At 32.4% G+C, this 27,204-nt stretch overlaps 1 protein-coding gene and 1 long non-coding RNA gene across 2 annotated transcripts in view; both read right to left on the bottom strand.

The window, feature by feature from the left end:
• Window positions 1-1,151: 1,151 nt before the first annotated feature.
• LOC120331812 (uncharacterized) lies at window positions 1,152-3,544 on the bottom strand. The gene is made up of 3 exons (XR_005568013.2): window positions 3,389-3,544; window positions 2,820-2,903; window positions 1,152-2,524 (listed from the first exon to the last, which is right to left on the bottom strand). It is a non-coding gene; the product is annotated as an uncharacterized LOC120331812 (long non-coding RNA).
• Window positions 3,545-5,828: 2,284 nt separating this feature from the next.
• The window catches only part of LOC120330882 (uncharacterized), a 59,225-nt gene continuing 37,849 nt past the window's right edge, over window positions 5,829-27,204 (bottom strand). The window contains exons 57-93 of the mRNA XM_039397856.2: window positions 26,174-26,256; window positions 25,334-25,507; window positions 24,783-24,959; window positions 23,840-24,016; window positions 23,084-23,257; window positions 22,772-22,857; window positions 22,603-22,693; window positions 22,052-22,237; window positions 21,550-21,643; window positions 20,558-20,697; window positions 20,332-20,445; window positions 20,038-20,218; window positions 19,162-19,343; window positions 18,800-18,903; window positions 18,319-18,485; window positions 18,050-18,223; window positions 17,459-17,607; window positions 16,929-17,101; window positions 16,624-16,750; window positions 16,192-16,365; window positions 15,831-16,004; window positions 15,350-15,529; window positions 14,622-14,723; window positions 14,023-14,200; window positions 13,597-13,700; window positions 12,639-12,860; window positions 12,319-12,549; window positions 11,597-11,828; window positions 10,681-10,808; window positions 10,396-10,588; window positions 9,491-9,638; window positions 9,080-9,271; window positions 8,566-8,780; window positions 8,263-8,438; window positions 7,928-8,065; window positions 7,430-7,586; window positions 5,829-6,751 (exon numbers count right to left, since the gene is read on the bottom strand). Of these exons, the coding sequence (XP_039253790.2) occupies window positions 6,405-6,751; window positions 7,430-7,586; window positions 7,928-8,065; window positions 8,263-8,438; window positions 8,566-8,780; window positions 9,080-9,271; window positions 9,491-9,638; window positions 10,396-10,588; window positions 10,681-10,808; window positions 11,597-11,828; window positions 12,319-12,549; window positions 12,639-12,860; window positions 13,597-13,700; window positions 14,023-14,200; window positions 14,622-14,723; window positions 15,350-15,529; window positions 15,831-16,004; window positions 16,192-16,365; window positions 16,624-16,750; window positions 16,929-17,101; window positions 17,459-17,607; window positions 18,050-18,223; window positions 18,319-18,485; window positions 18,800-18,903; window positions 19,162-19,343; window positions 20,038-20,218; window positions 20,332-20,445; window positions 20,558-20,697; window positions 21,550-21,643; window positions 22,052-22,237; window positions 22,603-22,693; window positions 22,772-22,857; window positions 23,084-23,257; window positions 23,840-24,016; window positions 24,783-24,959; window positions 25,334-25,507; window positions 26,174-26,256 (6,044 nt within the window). The 3' untranslated portion in view covers window positions 5,829-6,404. The remainder of the gene's footprint in view (window positions 6,752-7,429; window positions 7,587-7,927; window positions 8,066-8,262; window positions 8,439-8,565; window positions 8,781-9,079; window positions 9,272-9,490; window positions 9,639-10,395; window positions 10,589-10,680; window positions 10,809-11,596; window positions 11,829-12,318; window positions 12,550-12,638; window positions 12,861-13,596; window positions 13,701-14,022; window positions 14,201-14,621; window positions 14,724-15,349; window positions 15,530-15,830; window positions 16,005-16,191; window positions 16,366-16,623; window positions 16,751-16,928; window positions 17,102-17,458; window positions 17,608-18,049; window positions 18,224-18,318; window positions 18,486-18,799; window positions 18,904-19,161; window positions 19,344-20,037; window positions 20,219-20,331; window positions 20,446-20,557; window positions 20,698-21,549; window positions 21,644-22,051; window positions 22,238-22,602; window positions 22,694-22,771; window positions 22,858-23,083; window positions 23,258-23,839; window positions 24,017-24,782; window positions 24,960-25,333; window positions 25,508-26,173; window positions 26,257-27,204) is intronic.

Below are 27,204 nucleotides of genomic sequence, written 5' to 3'. Positions count from 1 at the left end.
TGAAAATTCTTAAATCGTATTGAGAAACATCATGCAAAATATATCTCAAATGTCCACCTATCCGGCCACCTGAGTGTGGCATTAAACAATAAAATGAAAATTCTGAAATCATATTGAGAACATTACACGAAGTATATCTCGAATGTCCACCTATCCGGCCACCGAAGTGTGGCATACAAGAATTGAAATGAAACTTCTGAAATCATATTGAGAAACATTACACAAAGTATATCTCAAATGTCCACCTATCCGACCACCTAAGTGTGGCATAAAACAATCAAAATGAAAACTCTTGAAATCATATTGAGAAACATTACACAAAGTATATTTCAAATGTCCATCTATCCGGCCACCTAAGTGTGGCATGAAACATTAAAATGAAAATTCCGAAATCGTAATGAGAAACATTACACAGAGTATATCTCAAATGTCCACCTATCCGGCCACCTAAGTGTGGCATACAAGAATTAAAATGAAAATTCTGAAATCATATTGAGAAACACTACACAAAGTATATCTCAAATGTCCACCTATCCGGCCACCTAAGTGTGGCATACAAGAATTGAAATGAAAATTCTGAAATCATATTGAGAAACATTACACAAAGTATATCTCAAATGTCCACCTATCCGACCACCTAAGTGTGGCATAAAACAATCACAATGAAAACTCTGAAATCATATTGAGAAACATTACACAAAGTATATCTCAAATGTCCACCTATCCGACCACCTAAGGGTGGCGCAAAACAATCACAATGAAAACTCTGAAATCATATTGAGAAACATTACACAAAGTATATCTCAAATGTCCACCTATCCGGCCACCTAAGTGTGGCATACAAGAATTGAAATGAAAATTCTGAAATCATATTGAGAAACATTACACAAAGTATATCTCAAATGTCCACCTATCCGACCACCTAAGTGTGGCATAAAACAATCACAATGAAAACTCTGAAATCATATTGAAAAACATTACACAAAATATATATCTCAGATGTCCACCTATCCAGCCACCTAAGTGTGGCATACAAGAATTGAAATGAAAATTCTGAAGTCATATTGAGAACATTACACAAAGCATATCTCGAATGTCCACCTAAGTGTGGCATACAATAATTGAAATGAAAATTCTGAAATCATATTGAGAAACATTACACAAAGTATATCTCAAATGTCCACCTATCCGACCACCTAAGTGTGGCATAAAACAATCACAATGAAAACTCTGAAATCACATTGAGAAACATTACACAAAGTATATCTCAAATGTCCACCTATTCGACCACCTAAGTGTGGCATAAAACAATCGCAATGGAAACTCGGAAATCATATTGAGAAACATTACACAAAGAATATCTCAAATCTAAGTGGGGTATACAAAAATTGAAATGAAAATTCTGAAATAATATTGAGAAACATTACACAAAATATATATCTCAAATGTCCGCATATCCGACCACCTAAGTGAGGCATACAACTATTGAAACAAAATTCTGGAATCGTATTGAGAAATCTTACACAAAATAGATCTCACACACTTAAGTGTGTGAAATTTAACTGAAATACGAAATTTCGAATACTAATCATATTTCGATGTTGTGGAAAATTGCTCAAACTTTATCTCTAATGTTCACCTATCCGATAACTTGAGAGTGACAAATATTATAAAACAAAATTTTGAAACCGTATTGAAAAACAAAACAGAAAATTAATCGCAAATCGTCATCTACTCAGCTACGTAAGTGTGTCATGTAAATGCAAAATGATATTTTGGAATGGCAATAATATTGAGAAGCATTCAAAAAAAATTTCAACCATTCGACCATTTCAGAAGGTATATAATTAAAACACGAAATTCTGAATAAAATATCGAGAAACATTATACACAACATATCTTAAATGTTCAATAAAGTGACGTTTTCAGTGGGGCCTATAAATGCGAAACGAAATTTTGCCATGTCAACTAAAATGAGAAACATTACACCAAATATAACTCAAATGTCTACCTATCAGGGCGCCTAATTATAGCAGTGATTGATTATACAGTCAACTATACAAGCGATCAAAATGAAATTATTGAACCTCAATATCAATTTAGAATCTTTGCACAATTTATTTAAATTTTTGCACCAACTCGGAAAACAAAAACATGATTGTTATTTTGAATTTATAATTAAATAGTAAAAATATATGCCAAGTATGTATACGAATGTGGATATGCTCACTAGGTTAAGTTGTTGAGGAGAGACAAGATTATGCTCACTGCCGGTTCATCTTTATGAATTATACAGAGATGTCTTAAAGCTTTACAATAAACTTCTCGCAAGATATAGCAATCCGTGCAATTATTTTTCTTTTCGTCGTTTCTTTTCTGGTTCGCGTTTGTTTAGAAGCTTTTTTTTTAATTGATTTACAGCCTTTTTCTTTTCCATATATATGGTTTTCTTCGAAATCACTTAAATTGCTTATTGAAAGTGATTCTGAAGATGGTGCGGTATAGTCTGTTGACTTACCTGAAACTTTGGTCAAAAATACATGCATAAGTCACAAAACATCATCACAGTGTTTTAGTCCAATTCAGAATTACGCTACTCTTGATTGATCGAACAAACGAAATGTTTGAAATGAATAATCGCATTATTACTCAAATAAACCAGAGTTCCTAAACGTTGCACTACAATTATTCGTAGATAGCTGCGCTATTTGTGATGGGCTACAAATGATATTATGATTTGGTTTATTAACATTCATTGGTATCAATTTACGATACTGTATTTAATAAAAAAAACTAGCATAGCAAACTTATTTAGTCACCTCCTGGCACAGCTTTCTCCGAATCACTACCCGCATTTCCGTCTGCCAAGTTCTGAAACGTAGGCTATCTCGTTGGAGAGTCACCTACATGTGAACAAAAAAAATATAGCCCGGTGAATAACTAGATGAAGATGATAAAATAACACAGGGACATGTGCCAAATCACGAAACAAAATTGCTAGCAATGCAATTCTTCAAAACTGTTTTCCGAAGATGAAATATTCTAATCTAATATGAAGCGGTGTATTAGATATTTTTATTTACACCAAGCTATACAAACGTCAACTACTCGATTCTCGTATATCCTTCTGTTTCGACAAAAAATTGAATTCATTGAATTTTCACAATCTTCGTTTGTATTTTCATCTGGATTTAGAAATCCTTCTGAATTACACACTCTTACAAACGCAAACCCAGTCGTAGCATTATTTTGATGGTCAGATCAGAACTACGACCAGTAAAAGCATAACAGTATCAGTAGTCTTTATTTTGATAATCTGGATTACGTGAAAAATCTCAACACCAAAAATATAGTAACCCTAATATTAAAAATCGTTATGACTAATCACCTTATCCGATGAGTGATGATTTCCAGCAGCATTCCTCGGTGACGTTGAAATCCTTGCTTATTATGACTCGACTTCAACTCACTGGGTAACTGATAACACCTGACACAAAAGACTTGGATCGCTACTCCAAACACAACTGTTCTATTTTATCTAAATTTCGGCATCACGCACTCATAAAGATCCCGATCCCCTCACGGCGCCCAGGTTACTTGCGAACAAAACGGCAAACGTGGTAAAGTTCTCGGCGAACCCGGCAGTTTTACTATTGTGACACAAAGCCTTTTTAGTACGGAGTTGTGAATTGAGGTCCTTTTCAGTTTATTGAGCGTATATTGCAAAAAAACAGAAAGGACGATCTTCATGTTCTGCCTGGTTATTGTATCAAAATTATCAAACCTACTCTCCAAAAATCGTAAAAACATATACCGAAAAATTAAAAGATTTTTGCATAAATAAAATGTCTACTTTATGTACGAAAGTTAAACCCGTTGATTATAAACCAGCAGAACTACTGTCCCATTAAAGTTGGCGAAAATGTGCAATTATTTAAAAAATATTGAAAGAACATATTAATTTTAATACTGTTTTATCAGAGAAAAAGAGATTTCAGCAAAATATCGCAAAACGTTTTAATTATGGAACGTGGAATAATTAAGCGGGCAGGAAAATGTCTACCCAATTTTTCCGTCTACATAACTGTTGCTTTTTTAGCACGGTATGTCTACTTAACTACCGTATTAGATATATATATATATATATATATATATATATATATATATATATATATATGAAAATATGTCACGGCTCATAGAAAAATCAACTATCGGCTGGAATTGAACCATTCGTCGCGAATAAATCTCACGAGTGACTTCAAAAACTCCAATATAGTGTCAAAAGTTCTGCAAAGTAGCTTCTTCTTGATCTTAAAATCTCTTTAAATACCGGTAATGTGTTTAATTTAGGTCATTTACTGCAGTTATGTCCACGCGGAATATATAAACAGTATCTGACATGTTGGTTCCGGAAAAGCGGTATTCTCACGAATGCGACAAAACTCACCCAATTTAACACTATTTATCATTAACAGCTAAACATGGAGTAGCAATATTGAGAAAAAAAGTGAACTTTGTGAGTCTTACATTGGATCTATTTACATTTTTTATTGTAATCACAAACATAACCTGCTTCAGGCTTTCAAATATCATTTACACTACACATTCAACAACATTGACGGTTACTGTTAGCAAATTATGGTACATTATTCATACATAACCAGGACATTGTAGTTGGGGGACCTTCATTATATCTCAGTTTGACTGAAGTCGGTAAGAAAACTCTAAAATGGTCTCGAGTTATTAAATCGGAAACATATAAGAAAGAAATGTGTCAGCAAGGGATTACGCGAAATAAAGAAATTCTCATGAAAACGGGACAATATGAACATTAATAAAAAATACACAAAAAAAGACAAAGTGAAACAAAGAATGCTCAGCCAAGATAAGTACAAGGTCAAATTATCGTTCTCTCTGCAATGGCCAACACAATAAGGTAATGATATACCCAAATAAGTTTGTTGAAGAATATTATTTATCTGATGAAATGAATTATTGGAAAAATCAAGATCTCGTTTATTGTTTGATTAATAAAAGTAACAAGCATTCACAACTGTTGAACATGGAAAAGTTTCTCAACCTCTAACAATTTATTACATATTTGAATATTTTACTGATTTCTATCTTTGGGTTATTTGAAAGGAGTTCATTCAATATAAATATGATAGTACATATTGCTGGAAACGGTCGTGACCTTATACACGATATAAAGTTTATAAACTAAGTGATATACTGTATTGGGAGCGAGAATGGAAAAACGTGATTTTTCAGCGTCCATAAAGTCCATAAAGTATTTAATATAATCACCTATCTTATTCCGTTCCTAGTTAAATGGCGAAATAAAACAAATGATTTTGACAAATTAGTGATTGTCTAACAATTTTAGATATTTGTGAAACGTATTTTTGAAAGTTAACTTCTGTATCAATGCTAACATTGGTCACCACATTTTTACTCTGATTACAAATCTGTGTAAGACGTAATCGAACTGGCCAACGTCCAAAAAAAGAAACTTCTCTCAGAGTAGAGACCTACAGCATTAGCCTTTCTGTTCTAAAACTTGGATAAGTGTGCTAGTAGCATTATGAATCGACTTCTTTTTCTAAGAGACCGTAGTTCGCCATATGATTAAGCCGTCTTATCGACTTTCCTCTCCCCAGGATAAATATGTAAATCCTATCCTATCCTGATAGTTATACGTTTCCACAGTCTGACACAATTGTAAATTCCAGCGAACCACAAAAGCATACCGGACATTTCAACCAGTCACAAAGCATTAATTTTCACTGGTAGACTTAGAACTCAACACCATTCAGACGAGATTTTATATTTCAGCACTATACAATAAGTGCATTTATTGAGTTAGTTAGTAATAAAATGAACAAAATGTATGAACGTAAAAATGAGTCTAAAAATGAATATTAAATGAAAAAATAACTGTATATATGCTGGAAATATTAGCATAGAAGCAAATTCAAAGTTTGAAAATATATAGTTAAATACAAGTTGTTTTTATTCGCTAAAAGCATTCAGAATTTATTTTGTTAAAAAATTCATTTTTAGTTGACACTCATAAGGAATTTCCTTCCCTGTTAACCAGTATTTTACAGCAAATTTTTTCGCTATCGTGTAAAGAGTTTTTAGAAATACTGTAGAAAAAAACTGAAAATTTTCAGTCTTCTATGTGCAATTTTAGAATACTTTCGAACGTTGATTGAAAAATGGCAGTTCTGGTACAATGATCTAACATGATTTAATATACAAAGAGACTTACAAAATTGAAATATAAAAATATGTTGAACAATGCAATAATCATATCCATTTAAAATGTTTTCTAATTGTATAGAAATGAAGGATATGTTTTTGAGGTTTGCAAATCTAAACATAATTACTATATTTTTTCTTCAACCTCTAGGAACCATATGTGGAGGTGCAACTAAAGGTGGGCGTACTAGTGCAGAATGTCTGTTGACACGTGCAGAAACTGTAGGCAACGGTCTGTTTGCATGTTGTACACCAGCGATCATAGGATCCTCTATTGTAGATAATAATTCTGCTGGGCACATCTCTGGGTATATACACCTTCGTCCATATTCTACTTTACCTGCAGGACATTGGCACCCAGACACACAAGGCAGATAACATTGTGCAGCAATTGATCCTGGTGGAAGATTTCTATTGGCACATGTCCTCTTGCAAGGAGATCCACATTCATCAAACACATAACCTCGATCATATGGGCATACGACAGCTGAAAATACATTATCAAATTGTCGGTATTAGGCAATAGATTTCACAAAATCAAAGTAAAATAATGAGAATTCCAGGGATTCTTTTGTGTTGTAGTTCCAAACAAACTCGTAGATTCTTGTTTTCTCAAATGTTAGAATAGGGCCGGTCATATATAGTGGTGAGCACTTCGTGACTAATCATTAATCGCAAAAATCGTAAGGATTTTTTAAAGTAGATAAAGCATAATCTGAGGCGAATAAAATATTAATATGTTTATTAGTTGTGCACAAGTACAACAATAAAAAAAAGAGAGTGTATTTTATTTACTCTAATAAAATATCTGTGCGCTTTGCATAACATACACATTTACTGTAAAATAGCGTCATTTTGCTTCATTGTTGAACAGTGTCCAGCATTTATTATCTTGGTGCTCAAAAATATTTGACTGTAATTTTTAAGACAGAACACCAGTTTTATTGCTATCACAAAGCACGACGTAAACATTACGAACAGGCAGATACTTGCTGAAATTGACAAACATTCAAGTTAAATGCTATGCTTCACTACCTTTGCATCAGGGAAGTTTAGGAGCAAGGCTGAGTATTAGTCTCAGGTTTTGACAACAAGCAGGGACATGAAAGTTTAAACTTCACATTACAATTCTGATTTCAAATTGAATATCATTAGTTAATCTTACCACAGAGAGCTGGATTCCTCCATCTAACAGCTATTCCGGATCTGCTACATTGAGCTGCATATGCCTCCAAAACATCACATAGACAAGACTGCTCACTCTCACCACATGCACATAAATCATATACACATGTGGCAAAATAAACTGCTGGATTTACAACCTGCATTCGAAAACAATGTGATCTTCACAAAATTGTGAATGTAACTTTCTCCCATTAAGTTTTTTACAAAATATTGATAGATTTATAATTTGTTGCTATCGCAAATGAAATATAAATGCTGGTTCCATATCAACCGTTGGATGTACAGTGGAAATAAACTTTTAATGGAAGGCAAGGCATCGAAAAGAAATTATAAATGTTGGATGAAAGTTTTAAGCAATAAGTTTCTTTCATTTTCAACTTTACACCCCCTCACAGAGTGTATTAGACATTGCAACAAATGCTATTTGCTTGTATGTACTAGGCTTCGAAAAGGCTTAATAAAAAGGAATTATACTTACAGCATGACAAGCTGCAAATGTAGGTGAATTCAGTATCTTACATTTTTCATTTGCCAAGGTTCGCATAGCATAATTCACTGCATTACATGGATTATGATCTTCAACATCTGGACATGGTGGAGCATTTGGAATATTGATCTGAAATGTGAATTGAAACATGCCTTATATTATTTATACAGACATATATTTATATAATTATACATCGATGACAGTTGTGTCATTCTTTTTCTACCTGTGTCAATATTTTTACGTAATAATCTTTAATTTTTTAAACAGCTTTGAAATGAAATGTATTTTTAATACACAGCTGAAACTGCCATTGCATTTATGCTTACTTTCCAATCATTTCCAAATTCTGAATCACTAGTTGCTAATCTGCTGTTGTGTAATCTTCTATCATCTTGTGGATAATTGTTGAAATTTCCACAAAGTCCACACGTTCTTCGCTTATATGTTCCTGGAACAGTTACTTCTAGTCGCTGCTGCCTTCCATTCCATGAAAGATGTACACCTTCAAAATAATATATTATATTTTAAATTCAAAGGCCCTATTATAAAAAGTAATTAATAAGTTGTTAATTAAATAAGTAATTAACAAAACTAGAGTAATCTTATGACACTGTATATATAATATCTACCTAAGTGAGTTTTCAACAGCATATAGTTTCCAACAACTTCAATGTAATAATATGGCAACAGTGAGAATGGAAGATGGCGCACAACTGTTCCATTTATTCGGATTGAATAATCCTTCATGAGTGAAACAGTTCCTCCCGCAGTTATTATAGTTACTTGCTCAGTCCAGGAAACCTTTCTACTTGACCCAATGTTCCTAGTATTGTGCACTATAACTCTGTGACAAAGAGAGTAAATTAGATACTTCTAAACATTGGGAAAATGTCAGCTGCCAAGGATGGGTGTCAACCAACAAGCAAGTACAAAAAGCTATATCATATCTATTTTATTCTTACACAACACATCACCTTTTGAATATACATGTTATGTCTAACAGGAACAATTCATATTCCATAATTCACAGAATAATATGAGACACATAAAAAAATTTGAGGCAATATCCGAAATCATTCAAAAGTCAATTCAAGTGAAGATAAAAAAATATATATTGCAATTTCAAGAAGTCAAATTAGTTACTTGAAATCTGATTTACTGCAATCCGCTGTGAGAAGGTATTGACAAGTTCCTTGAAAATGAACCATTCGACCATCAAACGTTTTATAATGTGGATCACCAAATGCAGTGCAACTTGCAGGACGAGGCATACATTTAGGGCAACATTCTCCCGAAATTACAGTAGGGGCATGATCAGCATGGCACATCACCATTCTAAAAAGCATAATGAAAAAATTCATGAAATACTTGCATGAAACCAAAACTGCAAGTTCACGAAAAGGTTATATTCCTTGTGTTTAAAATGGTCATCATATCCTGACAGATCTTTGCATAGTAGCTGAATTGATAACTTGGCTTGAATTAACAATCTATTACATGGGATGATATTGGTCAACCAATTTCAACAAACCTAGTTACAAATGACTTGCTTACCTGCACTTTTCTGTCACACAATTCACTTCACCACCAAAACATGTACAAGTTGTACATTGATCTGATTTCCATTTATGATGTGCTTGAATAGATTGCCCTTCATAAGTGCAAGGAGCATCAGCATTTAAGCATTCATGGCAGCATTGACCTGAAAAAACAATTATGATATAATTATAGGTAAATAATTACATTAATTATAGGTAAATAATTACATTTCAAATATCCAGTAGAATAAATCGTTACACAAAGTATTTTACTGTTCATTTAACAACAAATTTCAGATATTATCTACTGTTTACGACTTTGAGCAGATGTTACAATTTCAACTTATCAGAGAAAAATGTAAGACCCTGGAATTGGGTAAGTTGGTAGCACTGCATTGTAATATGATAAACAAATTCATTTTGATGTACCCCTAGCCTGTGTCAGACAACTGGCCATTGTAAGTTTGAAATGCATAAAATATACGTGAGTTTCCCTGGGCATGGTTATATCTTCATGATGTAATTTAGAATTGCCCCTGCCAAGTGAAGAATCAGTAGCAACAGGAAGTTAAAGAGGCTCACTATCACTTGAAAAGGGCTTAGAATCAGAGTGACATTCCAGACTAACAAAAATATTTGATATGGTGAGAAGTGGAAAATAAAAATCTTCGAAAATGATATGGTTTGGTTCATTCAACGTTTTTCTTTTTCTATTTTTATATTCAGTGAGATTTCTATAGCAAAACTTCTATTTTTTCCAGCATTATCTTACAATTTATGATTGTTCTATATTCAGATTAAAAAAAAGAGATGGAACTGATTTATTTACACCAGCTGATATATGGAATTTGGATTACTTTAATTTTCCTAGGTATACCTCAATAATATAATTTTACATACTGACAAAAATATTTTATTTACCTGCTTTTTTATACGGAATGGTGCCTGCACTACATTTTAACGTCATCATTGGACAGTCTTGTTTGACACAAATAATAGATCCTTTATCACATCTGCATACTTCGCATTCACTTCGTTTCCAGACTTTACCATTCGGAACATCCAAGTTTTCCATATCCAGATGACATTCATCACACACAGGACAACAGGCCCCCTTTTAATAAATAGATATCACTTCATATTTATTCAACAAAATTTAAAAAAATACGCTAGTCAATGTTAGAAAAGAAATGGAAATAATATTACATTTGGAGTGTATCTTTTCATCACAGGACAATCCAGTATTTTGCACTGTTCCCTCAAGCACACCCATGTATTTTCCATCTGGCAGTCACAAGAATAACAACGATTTTCATTGGGAACTATTCGACTACCTGTAAACACCATATAATATGATTTTAATGTCAATGTCCCCAACAAAATTAATATGAAAATGCCAGGAGAATTAAAACGATACTTATTCCCATATAGATAGACATGGGATAGCAAAAAAAGTAGGGGCATGTAAATTTAGTAGTGAAAGTAGTGAACATCATCAAACCTCTAAATTTTACAATAAAAATCAGATATTTAATGTTCCTATGTAGTTTATGCTCGAGTCTAAAATTCGGCATTAAGAGCACGCTTGTCATCACACCTCTGATTACTGTGCATGGATTGGCATGTTCAAATCCAATGGAGAATGACCATGTGCGTGGTGCTTCCTGCACCACAAAGTACAAGTATATGAAAAAAACAACTGGTTAACCATTCCCATACCCAACATAGGCTGGTAATCATGCAAGAGGTTTTGGATCACTATATGATCCATCTTATCTTCTTTCCTCCTTCCCACAATAAATATCAAAATCCAATGTTGTGGGAATGTCAACTTTTTGTTTTATATACTCTTTGTACCTAATTAATGCCTATTTTCTATGATTTATAAATATTTGAAGCATCTTAGTAAGGATTAGATATGGGATGATTAATTGTACAAAAACGTTATCTATTATTGAATGGTTATATATTTGTTAAAATAAATCTGAAGATTGTTCTGGAATATTTAAAAGTTGTTGATTTGCAAACACCGCACACACTTTGCGTAATTGTGCCAAATGTTGAATGTTAACAAGATAGTTTTTGAAATAACCTGTTCATAATTAAACTTTGGTATACATACCTTGTGATTCAGCAGAACAAAGTCCATATGCACATTCTGGTCTATTTGTGCAAGTTGGACAGCACTGCCCAGGCAATGGTTGTCTGATACAAGAACGAGGACAATCAGCAAGAGAGGGGCATTCCTTCCTCTTACAACTCATGATGGATGCTCTTGTTGGTGATGCTTTACATTCACAAATTTCACATGAATCCATGGAATTAGGTTCGAAAGTTTCTCCAATTTGGTAAACCTGGAGTAATCCGAAATAGATAAACAAATTCGTTCAGATTTCTGCCACAGCAAATCAGGAACAACAAACAAATAGAAAAATATATAGACAAAATCCTGAATGGTTGAAAAACAGGGATGAATATTTATTTATTCATACGCATGGAATAGGTTGATGGAAAAACTGACAACCTACAAACATTACACAAATCACCCTGCGATGGTAAGGAGTTGATCAATCCTTCAATCTAAAATTATCCAGCGTAAGATTCGAGCTTTTAAACCAGCATTAAATATTATAACTTTGACTGTTTCTGCTTAATAACCTACTTTGACTTCTTTTCTAGTATCTAGGTTTTCTAATTGGAGTGTACTGAAGAAATACTAGATAGGTTCTGCAACAGGTGAATTCGCATGAAAGTCAGCTTCAACTCAACTAGGACTTTCAAATCTACTACCGGTTCTTGTCACAAAATACTACATGACCCAATTTTTGAAAATTATAAAAGTACCTTGTTATTGTAAAAGCATCCTGCACAAACAGGACAGCATTGTCCGGGGATAGTGATCATCATTCTACATGGTTGAAGGCATTGAATTTGAGCACAAGTCACTACACCATTTAAACATTGACATTCTTGACAAGGATCTTCTGGTAAAGTCCAAGAGTCATGATCAGAATGGATTTTTCCACCCATAACACAGCTCTTACAACGGGTGCAGCAATCTCCAGATTTTTTAATCTAAATTTATAGTAAAAAGGTTTATTCAATTTAACAACTATTTTTTACTAGATCTAGATTTACTGGATAATAAAAGCAACATAGGTAACCTGTTTACTGGCAGGGCAAGTGAGTGTTGGACAAGATTTCATTACGCAATTCACATTTCCACCAGTGCATAAGCAATCCTTGCATTCATTTGGATGAAACATCGTTCCACTGTTATATGTATGGTTGTTATAATAGCATGGACCAGCACATGATGGACAGCAGCTGTCGAGTCGAGGTACTGGGTGGGAACAATGATCTCCACAATTTTCTGCCGAGCATGACTGATAAAAGGATAGAAAAATAATATTTAACAATCATTAATATCTATAGGAGAATTACAAAGAGTACAATCAGCTGGGATTTTAAAAAATATGCTCATCATATTCTAGACCAGGATGTTAAATCTTAATCACGGTCTCATATTATAATATATGTTTAATCAAGTTACTATTTATAATTAAGGGTGCTACATTACAGTATGGCTTAAAAATTTAAGGGCTGATAAGAACTGTTGGGTTAACCAACCAAGAGACAATAAGATATTCAAATTTTAAATAAAATTACTTCAATGAAGAGGAATGGTTTGTGTTTTGAATATTATAATTGAGTGACCCCAACAAACTTAATATACAGTAATAGAAATACAATTTCACATATGTGTTGTATGTGTGTGATCATTAGATTTTTTGTTGCTTGTCCAAAAAGTGGCATGCTATGTATTCAATGTAATTGATTGTAAAATTAATGAATCCAATTGCATTCTATAGATTATCATTTGCATTACCACATTTTCTGAATTAAGTTGACATATTAAAAATTGGCTATAGTTATTGTCCTCAATGTCTTTCGTGTTTACATCAGAGCAATGCCAATTTCTTTCGATATCTCCCTAATGCAGTAAACTTAAAAATAAAAGAGGCGTTGCAGTATCTTATATTAAAAAAATATTTCATCTGTGAACTAATTTAATGTATGAATTTTACCCAATTTATAGACGTAATATAATAAACAATTTACTGTTGTTCCACTTTCCAAACATGTACATTCTTGACATATACCATCATAATCATCTTGAATCCATTTTGTTCCCGGTTTTTGTGACTTACCATCCACTACACATTCTACAATGAAAAATTAATAATAGTCTCAGAAAAACAATCATATTCGGTCATTTGTTTATGAAACCTTACTGCTTCTTACGCTACAAACAGTCTGATCTGTCTCCACCATACAAGTGCATGCATTTGGAACTGGTTAACAATCCCATACTCATCCTGAACTGTTAACTGAAAGGAGGGACTGTGTTTTGTCATATGACTGAGAGTCTTATCACCTTCCCCGACATTTGCAAAGTAATCATTTAAGACCTCATGACATCTAATAGTAGAGAACCTGCAGCCTAGTGTAAGATATATTTTTACAATTGCTTTATCCATAACTTACCACTCGTTTGTTGTTGAGGACATGTTGGGCAGCAGCTTCCCCTTACTGGTTGTGGATTATCACAAGCAGGTTTGGGACATTCCTTGAATTTACAAATGATATTACCACGGTGACACGAACATTGTTTACAATTGTTATCTTTCGGAATGAAAAACTCACCTTCTTCGCGTCTAATTCCCTAAAAGTCAAAGGTGGCAATGGTAAAAATTCACTATCCACTGCAATATTGATATAATACCTGAAAAACAACACTCAACCTCATCGATATATTGAACTATATGCAAATTAAAATTTGGTTTTCAATTATTTTATCAAATTGATATCAAACAAATTGGTGTATTTTGGTAACTCACATAACCAGAATATTTATAATTCAATTAATATGCTTGAGTAAATTTAAAAATTGAACAAAATTTGACGACACAAAAAGGAATGGTACATATATTGAAATGATGCATGACCTTGTTGTTTTTGATTAGATATTGAAATGTTGATATCATTTTGGGTACATGTAAAAAAACTGGTTTGCAACATTCATAAGAAGAATGTACTGATATATTGCAATTCTGTATAAAAAACCATTCCAAATATTTATGTACCTGATACAAACATGCACTACAATCTGGACAACATTGAGATTGGGCAACAGGATTTACACATCTAACATCACATCTCTGTCTGACACATCTTATATTTCCGGACTAAAACAAAAAGAAATAGCAAAAAGGTCGAGCATTGCTACCGATATACATTTTAAATATAGCTATAAATTTCGAAGTGTAGCCCTCAGTAATAAGGCTATTGTTGCTTAAATGAAGGGATTAGAAAATGATAAGAAAAATTGAATTATAGTTTTAAAAAAATTAGTTTTAAATTGAATAAACTGTGTTGAAAGATCTTGCTTCTTCAAACCACAATCAATATCAAATATGTGGTTGTTCGTATGAAACCTCATTTGGAACAAACGTGTGATAACTTTTTATTTGTTTCAAATGTTTACCAAACTACAAGTCAAAACATTAAGATGTCATAGAAATTTAAAAATATTTGAACATGGAAATGTATTCGAACTCAATTTTAATATTTCAATATATCATTTGATAATTACATAACAAAATTTTAAAAATGAATATTTCAGGAATTAAATATTTTCATTATATATAAAATGTATTAAATAAAAAGAATCTGATTAAACTATAAGAGAAATTTATTTTAAGGTAACATCTGTTTCTGCAATAACTCATTTCACTGTAACTTAAATAAGTAAATTATATCTATATATTTATATTATGATACTTAATATCTATATTTTAGTTATGATGCTTACAGAACACGAGCATTTTGAACATGGATCTGAATCTAATGTGAAAGTTGCACCATCTTCATATGTTTGTCCTTCCACGTGGCAAGTACCAAGGCATTTTGCACAACATTCACCATCAGACAATATTGGATTAGCACATGGTGTTGGTTCACATCGCACTCTGGTACAGGTAACAGTTCCTGACTAATAAATAAAGTGAAATGCCAATAAAATGAATTATTAAAGTTTATTAAAATTATTATTGATTTTTGAAAATAATTTATACAACATAAACAAAAAAGCAACACACACTCAAAAACAAACTAGAAAAGTTGTATACCACTAATAAATGATAATAAAAATATGTTACCATCTAATCATCATATTGAATTCTGCTTATATCTATTATATTGTCATGAAACAAGAGGTCAAACAAAAACACTGTGGGTATCTGGACGTGCCTAATTTAAATATTCAACATGATTTAACCAATAAATGTTCTCACCTGACACACACACTCATTACATTTGTTAGCAGGGTCGGTAAATCTGTCTTGTTCTTCATGATCGACTCCACCATAACTGCAACTAGCACATGTTCTGCATCCACATTCATTCGTGGAGGGATGTGTACAGGATACAGCAGCACATGTTTGACTTTCACAAACTACATTACCATCCTGTCATGTAAAAAATTGTATTCAAGATGTATTTCAAAAACTGTTTATTAAACCATTTAGTAGTCAATATAATTAAAGACAACCAACAACAAAAGCTTTATAGACACAGCTTGTGTGTTGTGGTTTACAATATGCAACTGACTCTTTAAATGTTTTTTGGGGTGGAAAATGGATGCTTATCCCATACCTGACATTCACATGAGTTGCATCTGTCTTCCAAATCACCAAACACATCACCATGATTATAAGTAACACTTCCATATAAGCACTTATCACAATGTGGACAATCACAATCATCTTTTACTGGATGTGTGCATGATGATACAGGACAAGATCGTTTGCCACAAATAACGTTTCCATTCTAAATAACAATTTAGTTAGATGTTGATTTGTGTAATTAGTCCACTTCTATTAATATAGCAAAAATTGGAGATCTCAAAATAAATTAACTTAACCAATATTTCCATTTCAAAACAATCATTTAAGGTTGTAATTTAAATTCAATTTCCATCAAATTTTAATGAAATGCAATTGTTTTATCTGTTGAGTTTGTAAAGCTTTGTTCCAACAGTGTTTCACAAAAGTTTATCTCGACCAAAAAAAAAACATTCATACTTACTGAACAATAGCAGTCAGAGCATTTTTCATTTTCTGGATTAGCAAAAGTTTCCTTGTTACTGCGAGATATTCCATTATATAAGCAACCAGTGCAAATTGGACAACCACATTCGTTAACAACCGGATTCCTGTTTGAACGATAGATTGCCATTTTAATTCAAACAAAGCCACACCTTGAGTAAGCAAATTTTGTTAAGCTGACCTTGTTTATGACTGATCACAAAAATCAATGTGTATGCAGCATTGTTTTCAATGGAAGTACATGAAAACCCTTGGGAGAAATTTTGGAAAGAATGCATCATTCACCTGCAATTCACTTTAGGACAAGGTTTGTCTTTGCACACAATTGATCCAGCATCGCATACACATAATCTGCATCCATGTTTGTCACTTGGCAAAATAAACATTCCATCAGTTTGTTTGTATAGTTTTTCATCGAGTAGGCAATCTTCACCACATTTAGGACAACATGATGAATCCTTAAAACGAAAATATCATTGAGATTTAGATGAATTAGGATTGTCAAATCATTCAATTTCATCTAATCTAACCTAATTTTTTATAAAATTTATTCTAAGCATAAAATTCAATAATACTAAAGGACCAGGGGATCGGGAATGTTATCCACTTGGATAAATAAGGAGTGATTGCTTAACTATTTGGATATCACAGTCTAAGATATCCTCTTCAATCCAAGTCAGCCAATCAATATGTAATAATTAAAGATGGTTGAAAGATTGATAATGGTCATTCTCAGTAGCATCATATGTTTCACTGGCTTCATGCACAAAGCTTGTATAAAGTCATCAATTATTTAATAAAACAAAATATATTACATCCGGATCTAGAGGATGAGTGCATGGAATTCGACACTGCTTCTGTGTGCAATGAATACTGCCCTCATCACATGTACAAATATTACATTTATCATCAGGATCTTGAAATGATGTTCCATCATCATAATTATTTTCACCATACCTACATCCTGTAAATACATAAGTTATGTGGTTATGTGGCAAGCAGGTGCAAATATCAGATCCTTGAGAATGTGACAGTCAAACAGTTTAGTCAAACGATATACGCACAACATACCGTAATGGGTCTGAATTTCAACTAGTTTGCATTCTATAGATAAAATATTGAAACTGCAGCTATACGTAATGAAAATCCATAAATTGTGAAATACCTCCACAATATTTAAAAATAAACAAAAACTTTTTTGAAATGATTGGCCCATGTCTACTGGATGCTTACATTTTTCATGTAACACTTGCAAAAATATCACTCACATAAATTGGATTATATTGAGCCTAAGCTTACTGAAATAATATGAAACGAAAAATGAATAATATTCAAATTTCTTTTGTAAATTGGGCGTCACAAATAAAATAAATATTATACAAGTCAACAACCCATAAAAACATCACCATTGCATGTAGGGCAACATTCATCATCACTCGGATGCGTACAATCGACTGGTTCACATTTTCTTTTTTTACATGTGACATCACCATCCATGCACTGACATTCATTACATAAACCTCCATTTTGTTTTTTAACTACTTGATTGTTTTTGTATTTGACACCATCAATGTAACAGCCTGAAATTTATTTTATTTTATTTAGTGTTTGATTTAAAATGAAAAATTATCACTATACAGTTTGAGGCAATTTGAACTATGCAAAAGACACCTACCATGATTGCATGAAAAACAACACCCAACTCTAACAGGCATAGCGCATGATACTGATGAACATTTTACAGGTCGACAAGAAATTACACCATCAGAGCAACTGCATACTTGGCATCCATGTTTGAATTGTTTCCCATGCAACATTTCTTCACCCCTGAACTGGCAACTCCTATAAAAATGAATGAAATACTTTTTATGAAACAAAGATATGTCACCCAATAATACTGAGAGCCTGACAGCCAATGCTGAGCTTCCATAATTGCTATTGCTTTTTTTTTTTTTGATAAAAAATAAGGCTATAATCACATCATATTATTATACTTATATGGCAGTTTTGAATCTATCAGCAAAAAAAACTTTTGCAGTATCTTTGCATTAAAATAAGTATTGAAGCATGAAATTCACAATCATCAAAAAATTAATTAAACATGATACAACTCATCGAAAACAACAGCACAAAAATATAATTTTTTAAAATATTACCTCAGAAGACCAGGACATTCCAAACAACACTTTCCATCGGGTTTGTTAGGGTTTTCACAAGTTGGTGCTTTGCATCTTTCCCGAATACAAACAATATTCCCATCCTGAATGACAAAATTATTGAAGAAGAAAGTTATCACAAGTTTTTTACTTACAAAGGGTATTGGTATATTGTGTGATAAAATCTTGTGTTTTAGGTTTTATAAGTGGCAGATGATGCCAAGATTATTGACCAAAATCATATTCGTATGATTAACATAGCATATTTATTCCACAAAATATATAGTTAATACTTTTGATTTGTTTTACTAATATTTGATTCATGCGAATACATCATACACACAAGTTCAGAATATACTCACATTACAGGTGCATATTCTACAAAAATCGGTAGTTTGTCGAACACTTTCTCCATTTCTTACAATGCTGCCACGGTATTTACAATCACCACATGCATCTCTGCAACATCCACCAGGAATTGTTGAAGGATGAGAGCAACCAACATCTCTAGTACATCGATGTCTTCTGCATTTTACAGTTCCATCTGGATGATTTTTGAAAATTTTATATTATAAAAGGCATACCACATAAATATTGAATAAAATACTATGAATAAGATAATGGCATACTTAAATGAGCAATATGAAAGTGCGGGATCACTAGCGAAATAATAAAAAGGTTCCTAACTATTTAATATGTGTTTTTTAAACATAAGAATCACATATTATTTGGGCTATACTGATTCTTATAAAATAGTGTAGCTAAAACTACCAATGAAGCTAATATCTAACTGATCATAGCTTATTTCTAACACAAAGCAGCAGCATATAGATTCTAGATTACTTATATTCTAACAAAAGCAACAAAGAGAAAGATTATGGTAAGCTTTATTAGAGTGTGAACTGATCTTCACTTGATTTTTTACATTAAAAAAATAGGTACTCCCATATGTGAACCAAGTAGTATGTGTACCAGGTCAGGGTTAGGCCATAATTTCAGGTACAAATACTAAGAGAGTCACTTGGCTAGTCCTCGAACTTGTAATAGAACTAAAATAAGGAAAATTGGAATAAAATTATGGCCTAACCCTAACCTGGTACACATACTATGTTCAGGTGTCCGCCATCTTAGTTCACATCCTACGGGAGCATAAAAAAATCCAGCTACCATTCCCTGGTATCTCTCTTCATTCAATACTTTCCATTTATCATGCTCATTCAAAACCTTTTTCAACTCACCAGTGCATGTGCATTGTTTGCAATTTTCCCTTGGGTGTTCCACGCTTTGACCATTCAATATCGAGATACCCAGCAATTCACAGTCCAAAGAGCATGAACGACAGCAAGCTCCAGTGAGCAACACTTGATTTTCACATTCTAGTTCAGGACAACTTCGTCTGATACATGATACAGTACCTGACTTTTTTAAAAAAAAGGTACTGTCAGAGATCAGTCTCAGTCCTACAATATTAATAAATTTGTGAGGTATATTTTCTCATATCTATCAAGAAGAAATATATACCAGATACTTACCATACATGTACATTTATGGCAACGATCTGTAAGACTATGAAATTCCTGTCCATCTGAATAGGTCTCACCATTATATAAGCATTTGTTGCAAGTGGGACAACATCGATTTGGTGGCTGTTTGTTAATAAAATCGAAATTTAATGTCAACTTTATTATCTTTATTATTTTTTTTACAGATAATATGAAGGTTCTCATTTTTCTTTTATTCCCATATGCAAAATATTACCTTGAAAGGATGAGAACACGAAACAGTGGAACAAGAAACAGGATGACATTGAACACTTCCGAATGAGCATTCACAGTTAGTACATGAATCTGATTTCCATCTCTCACCATTGCTATACCTTCTTCCATTTGTAACACAATCTGTATAATGATAGAATAGAATACTAATGTAATATGGAATTCATTTGCTTATCCTTTTTCTATCTTTCGCATATATATACAGTGATACCTTGATAGTCGAACGACTCAAAACTCGAAAAATTCGGCAGTCAACAAAAATAAGTGTATCAAAAATGCTGCAGTACTCAAATGAAATTTCAAATCGCAAACACTGAACAGAGCATGTGGCCAAGAGAGATGAAGCCATCCAAACTGTGCATCTTGGCTGCCTCTCGATCATTCAACAAGCATTAGTTCTAGTCATGAAGTTAACGGGATAACACATGTTGAAATGTTTTGGGGATTTAGTGCTTTTTCTCTTTTTTCGCCGCTTTATATATTTTTATATCTTTATAATATTTAAATTGAGTTATGTACATATTCAAAAATTATTGTTGTTTAGGTACACATTTTATTAACATTTTGGGTGGTTCGGAATCCCTAAGAATGCATTAAAATAATCACCAATGTTTCTAATGACAAAAAAAGTTTTGGTACTGGAACAAATCAGTAGTCAAACAGCATTATGTTCGACTACTGAGGTATCACTGTATGTATATATATATATATATATATATATAGGATTATAAAATATCTTGTTTATAAGTTAATTATTTTGAACAAAAATATAATGTATTCTTGCACAATATGACTGGAATTGTGGTCGTTACACTTTTTATACAGTAATTATAATCCATAAAACAAAATTGAGCCCATGATTATCTTCCAAGATGTAAATATGATGACAATGACCAATTTTTTGTGACCACATACATAATAATAAGCTTGCTTCTGACACTGCAAAAATTTATTAAAATAAAACAAACAACCAACCTTCGCAAGTTGAACAACAAGATCCAGGTTTACGAACTGGATTTGTACAGGAAATAGATGAACATTTCTTCATTTCACATGTGACGGTGCCAGACTGAAACATATTGGATAATGATTAATGCTGTATCTAAGAGTAATCTAACTAAAAGAAGAAACATTAACGCTTTGGATGCTTTTGCAAATTCAAAAGGTATAATGTATATTAGGAAATTTGTTAAATGGTTCACATATTTCAAATCGATGTTCTTCCAATGGCTCACAAAAATTGGAAAATCTCATACAAATAACATTTTAAATTTGATAGCACATTGAAAACTCTTTTATATAGCAAACAGCAGAAAAAATATCTAAAATGAACAAAAATATAGCAACATGAAAAGTATACTTCTCGAGAATGGAAAGGGGCTCATTCTTTGTTCAAAGATTTTTTGAATAGTACATAATGCGAATAGTAAATAATTCTCGCCTAGTTGAACTTTAAAGCACTACAGTTTTTGCTTACAAGGCAAGTGCAAGTCAAGCATGGTGAAGAACTGCTTGGCGTGAAAGTTGTTCCATTATTGTAGTTTCTTCTTTCATATTCACATGAGTCACAGCTAAGACAACACTGACTTCGAGTTCTGCCAGGATGCGAACACAACATTCTTTTACAGCTCAAGTCAAGTCTGTCACAGTTCACTCGACCCCCCTTAAATATGATCTCTGAATTAGTTTTGTTTTATATACTGTTCTTATCAATATGAATAATAATTTGTTAAAAAAATCAACTTATTAATATTCAATAATTTTTAAACTTACTTATTCAGGTAAAAAGTTTTACATATCAGAGTTAAAAATTCCTCTCACCCTTTTCTCCAAAAATAATGATAAGTATCATAAGACACTTACTTTAAGATGGAGAGAAATATATTGACACAACATACAATCTTGTGAAGCAAAATAAATATATTGAGTCTACTCAATTTTTACTGATTAATTTTTCCATAAACATTGGAATGTCAATTGACAGAAACAGGCCATTAGGGGAATAAAAATAGTGAGAGCGATACCAACCATACAAGTGCAATTTCGACATGGGTCTCTCACTGGTACAAATACAGCTTCATCATCATAAGTTTGTCCATCATATTCACATGTTGCACAACTAAATAGAACACAAATAATTTGTTCATTCAATTGAATTGGTTGAAAAAAATCAATTATAAAATCATTTCCATCATACCTAGGACAACAATCGCCCAATTTTTTCACTGGATTCCTGCACTGTATGCTTGGACACGGGTTCTCTCGACAAATGACATTTCCTTTCTGAAAAACAAAGCTAACATATTATTTCTGGTATTTCAAATATTCTGTTGGAATGAGTTTGATAATAATAGCAATTCTTAAGCATCAATCTCTTGCATTTGGGTTTGTGAGGTTCAAGTATGCATAGAGCTAACTTTACTGAGGAGGTGCATGCATTTAATTTATGCAAATTCATCAAGATCAGTTTCTAAAACATTTGAAGTATGAAAACTTATAAAATCTATACCATGCATTGACATGTTGAGCAAGAACTTTCTGGTTCTGCCATTTCTCCATTATCATAGTTTTGGCCACGATATGAACAGCCATTACATGTTGGACAACAAGTTCCCGGAGGAGTACTTGGATAATCACATCTTGCAGCAGGACAATACTCATCAAAACAATCAATTGTGCCTTCCTGTTGTAAAAAAAATAAACCTTTAGTTATCTTCTAAGAAATTACACAAGCTTTGTAATATGTGATTGCTAATGCTATGTGTAAACAACGTTGATGATCCACTTTTGGAGAAACTCATTTAAAAATTTCAGCATGTTATACATTGCATGATGAGAATATTTAGAGACTGCTTAAAATATATTTCTGATTTGCAAAATTTTGGGTTGTTATAACTGAGTTTCATTTCAGCATATCTGGTACTAAAACTAGGGCAGTGGCAACGCATGTTAGTAAGAACAAATTTTAATTTATGCCAAATTATAGTAGGAATTTGGGGAATATTATAGCCACATTAGTGCAGAGTGCAATAGTACAATTTAGGGAATATTTTAATCAAATTATTGCGTTCGAGATTAGTACAACATAGAGCAAGGAATATAAAAAACACAATTTAGAAAGCAAAGAATATTGAATTCCTGATATCAATTTGATATGAAAATAGATTGTCTAACACGAGGAGTGCATTATTACTCATATAGCAATGGATAATTTTCTTTTAAGAGGTCATGATAATGTTCAACATTTGAATTTAACTGCACTTACTACACATGAGCAGGTTGTACAAGGATCTTGAGAAATTTTCCAAGATGAACCATGCTCTCTCAATGCTCCTTCATATACACAAGACTTGCACTGAGGACAACATTCTCCAACAGGCGTCTCTAAAACTCTACATGTCACTTCTGGACATACAGTCGTTGAACATATCACATTTCCACTCTAAAAATGAGAATTAGGATATGATTAATAAAATTTGACATACCGTATTTGCTCGTTTTGTAGCCCGGGCCCATATTTTTTTAACCAAACTCACTAACCGGGCCCTTATTCAAAGCGGCCCTAATTCAAGCATGGGCGCTTGTTATTTTTAAAGTAAATTATACACAAAAATTTAAAAAAAAACATATCTAAATAGATAAGATCGATCGTTACAATAATTAATACTGTATATTGTCATTCCCAGTTCTCAAGTATGATTTAAACGAGAATAACAAAAATTTTGACTTTTTCTATGTGCCGCAGGTACAAATCCGCAAAAGAAGAAAAGTTTTGCGACGCCCTATCAATATTGAAACGTCTCACTTAGGCGTCGCGACGCCCAGTTTGAGAACCACGGTGTTACGTAATCAATGCTATCTGTTATGTAATTTGATGCCTAAGGCGTGAGTGTTATCTACTAGCGCTTAAAATTCAACAGCGTTGTGACAAAAGCGCTTATTGTTCTCCAGTCTCCACCACTGAAAAATCAGCTTTTACATCGAGGCGGGTATTCGAACACCGGCCCCTATTTATTTTTATGTTCTGTCCACACGGGCGGCTATTCAAACGGGCCCTTAATCAAGATCGGGCGTTAAAACGAGCATATACGGTATATGGGATTATTGCTAAATTTTACACATAGCCTATTTAACTGAAACACCATCGAAGTTGAATTGACATTTCAGCAACATTATACTTTTAGTAGTATTATGACAAAACATTCAACCTGGCATGAGCATCTTTGGCATGCATCATATGGATCACTGAATGGTTCCAAATGTTGAAAAATCTTTCCATGATACGAACACTGAGAGCAATCTGGACAACACTGGCCTCTATGAACAACTCCATTAGAGCAATCACTTCGGCAAGGAATGATTTTTCTACATATTTGTTCACCAGCCTAGAAATCAATTAATTTTAGAATGAGGGATATTAACCAACTAAATCAGGCACGAAAAAATTGATGAATAAATGGAATATTCATAGATTTAAGATTGCTTTCTTCAGAAATTTGTTTCATCAGAATGGGCGATATTAAAAGTGAAGTATTTATACAAAAATGTTCGAATTTATTCTAATTTTATTACTCTTTCTTATCCCCTTTCTCTTTATATATAGAAACACTTTTCAATGATTGGTAATTCTGCAAGTTCAAGATTACCAATATTATTATAGCATCATCTTTGAGATATTATATTAATATTGCCAAATTCCGGTATTGTTAGCAAAATAAAACATGTAGTTAAATTGAAATAAATCCATATATATATACACCTGACAAACACATTTTTTACATCGATCTCTACTTGTCCACATTTGCCCTTCACTGAAGACTGTTGAACCCACTTGACAAGTTGCACAGCGTGGGCAACATTCCCCTTCAGGAACAACTGGCCTTGAACAAGAAACTCTTTCACAGGTCTGTCGAATGCAACTTGGTTGTCCATTCTGGCATATAAGTTAGATGCATGCTTAATTAAAACCCAATAAGATAATTTTTTCATGCATAAATAAATGAAATCTTATTTAAAAATTACTTCAATTGCAAGTTTGTCTAACAAATATCATTTTTCAATATTTTGCTGCTTCATGAAAATCACTCTTCCACTCTTTGTAGTACTACAGAGAGTGAATACAGATACCATGACTTCAATCAAACAAATTTATTGGTATACCATTTTTAATTAAAACATGAAAATGAATCATTGAATATAGATAGCAAAATAAATGGCACATGTAAATATTGTAAGTGCTTGAAATTTCCATTGTAATTACATACAAACCAGGCAATTCTAGATTTGTGATGAATGTGTCAGTATGTCAACATTGTGATATATATAATTTTATTATCTTTTATATAAATATAGCTAAAATTAGAATAAATAGCTAACGTTTGTGTGGAAAGATTTAAAAGAAAACAGTTGACTATTCTGTATTAATTTCATTGTAAAGAATACTAAACAAAACCTAACATATGATATTATTCAAGGGTTGAAATGAGAAAATAATTTAGGGCCTCAATAAACATTTGCCCAAAATATAATTGAGAAACAAATTTACTGTGAGGAATAAGATTGATATCTAAAATAACCATTTATTAAGCAAAAAACTCACCAGACATGTACAGTTTAGACATGGGTTGTTTTGAGTCTTGAATGATACGCCATTGTCATAAAAAATACCTTCATACTCACAACCTATAAAAAAGATGTTACACCATAGCAAAGCAGTCATGCAGGTTTTAAGAAAGGAGAAAATCAGAATTCAAAAGAAGAATCAACAGTGAAACCTCACTAGGTTTTGGAAAGGTGAAGTCATAATGATTTCTGCTTTAATTGATGAATAATTTCAATAAAAAAAATTCAACTATTGGATACTTCAAAAATATTGAATTTTTGAAATATTAGCACAGAGTTTTGAATTTTTAACTTCCAAATCTCAGAATAATGTTTAGCGTGAAAAAAGTTTTAGATTACAAAAAGAATTTCGGCATTATCTTCACTTCCACAGAAGTCTGTCTGACGGTCAACCTTTTGGTTGTCATCAATCATACATCGATGCAACACGAATATGATTAAAAAAAAAAAATGTGTGTTACGATTACAAACAAAATTAAATCATGCATACAGAAGAAAAGATATTACAAAAATTCAATTTTTGCAGGAACTGATTAAGCTGAAAAATTGGAAATCAAAATATTTTAAAAACTTGTGAAATGCAAAACTGTAGAATCAATGTACATGCAAGAGGATGCACAATAACTTACAAAATTTAAAAAGATATAACAACCAAAGATATGGGACATGGGTATTAGTCTTATTACAAGCTCTGGTCCTTCAATCTCAAATTTTGAGTTTTTCAATCTCACTATCTCACTTTATTAAAAGTTAAGTCAGTCAACAGAATATATGGTTCAATGAATGATTAGAAAGACGTTTTTTTTTGAGCACACATGCATCATCCATGCAAAATTGGCACACCACATTACGAGAATGATGCAGAAAGAAAAGAAAAAAAATTCAACTGAGAACGATTTTAAAAGTCATTTAAAATTCAACCAAAAAAGAATATCATCCAACATTCTAAAAATACCTTTTCAGGACCATGTAACATCTATAATTTACAAAATCCTATATCTGCAGAAT

The sequence above is a fragment of the Styela clava genome, chromosome 6, assembly GCF_964204865.1.
Source record: "Styela clava chromosome 6, kaStyClav1.hap1.2, whole genome shotgun sequence".
NCBI classification, from domain to species: Eukaryota; Metazoa; Chordata; class Ascidiacea; order Stolidobranchia; family Styelidae; genus Styela; species Styela clava.
This window is presented reverse-complemented; position numbering and strand designations above follow the sequence as displayed.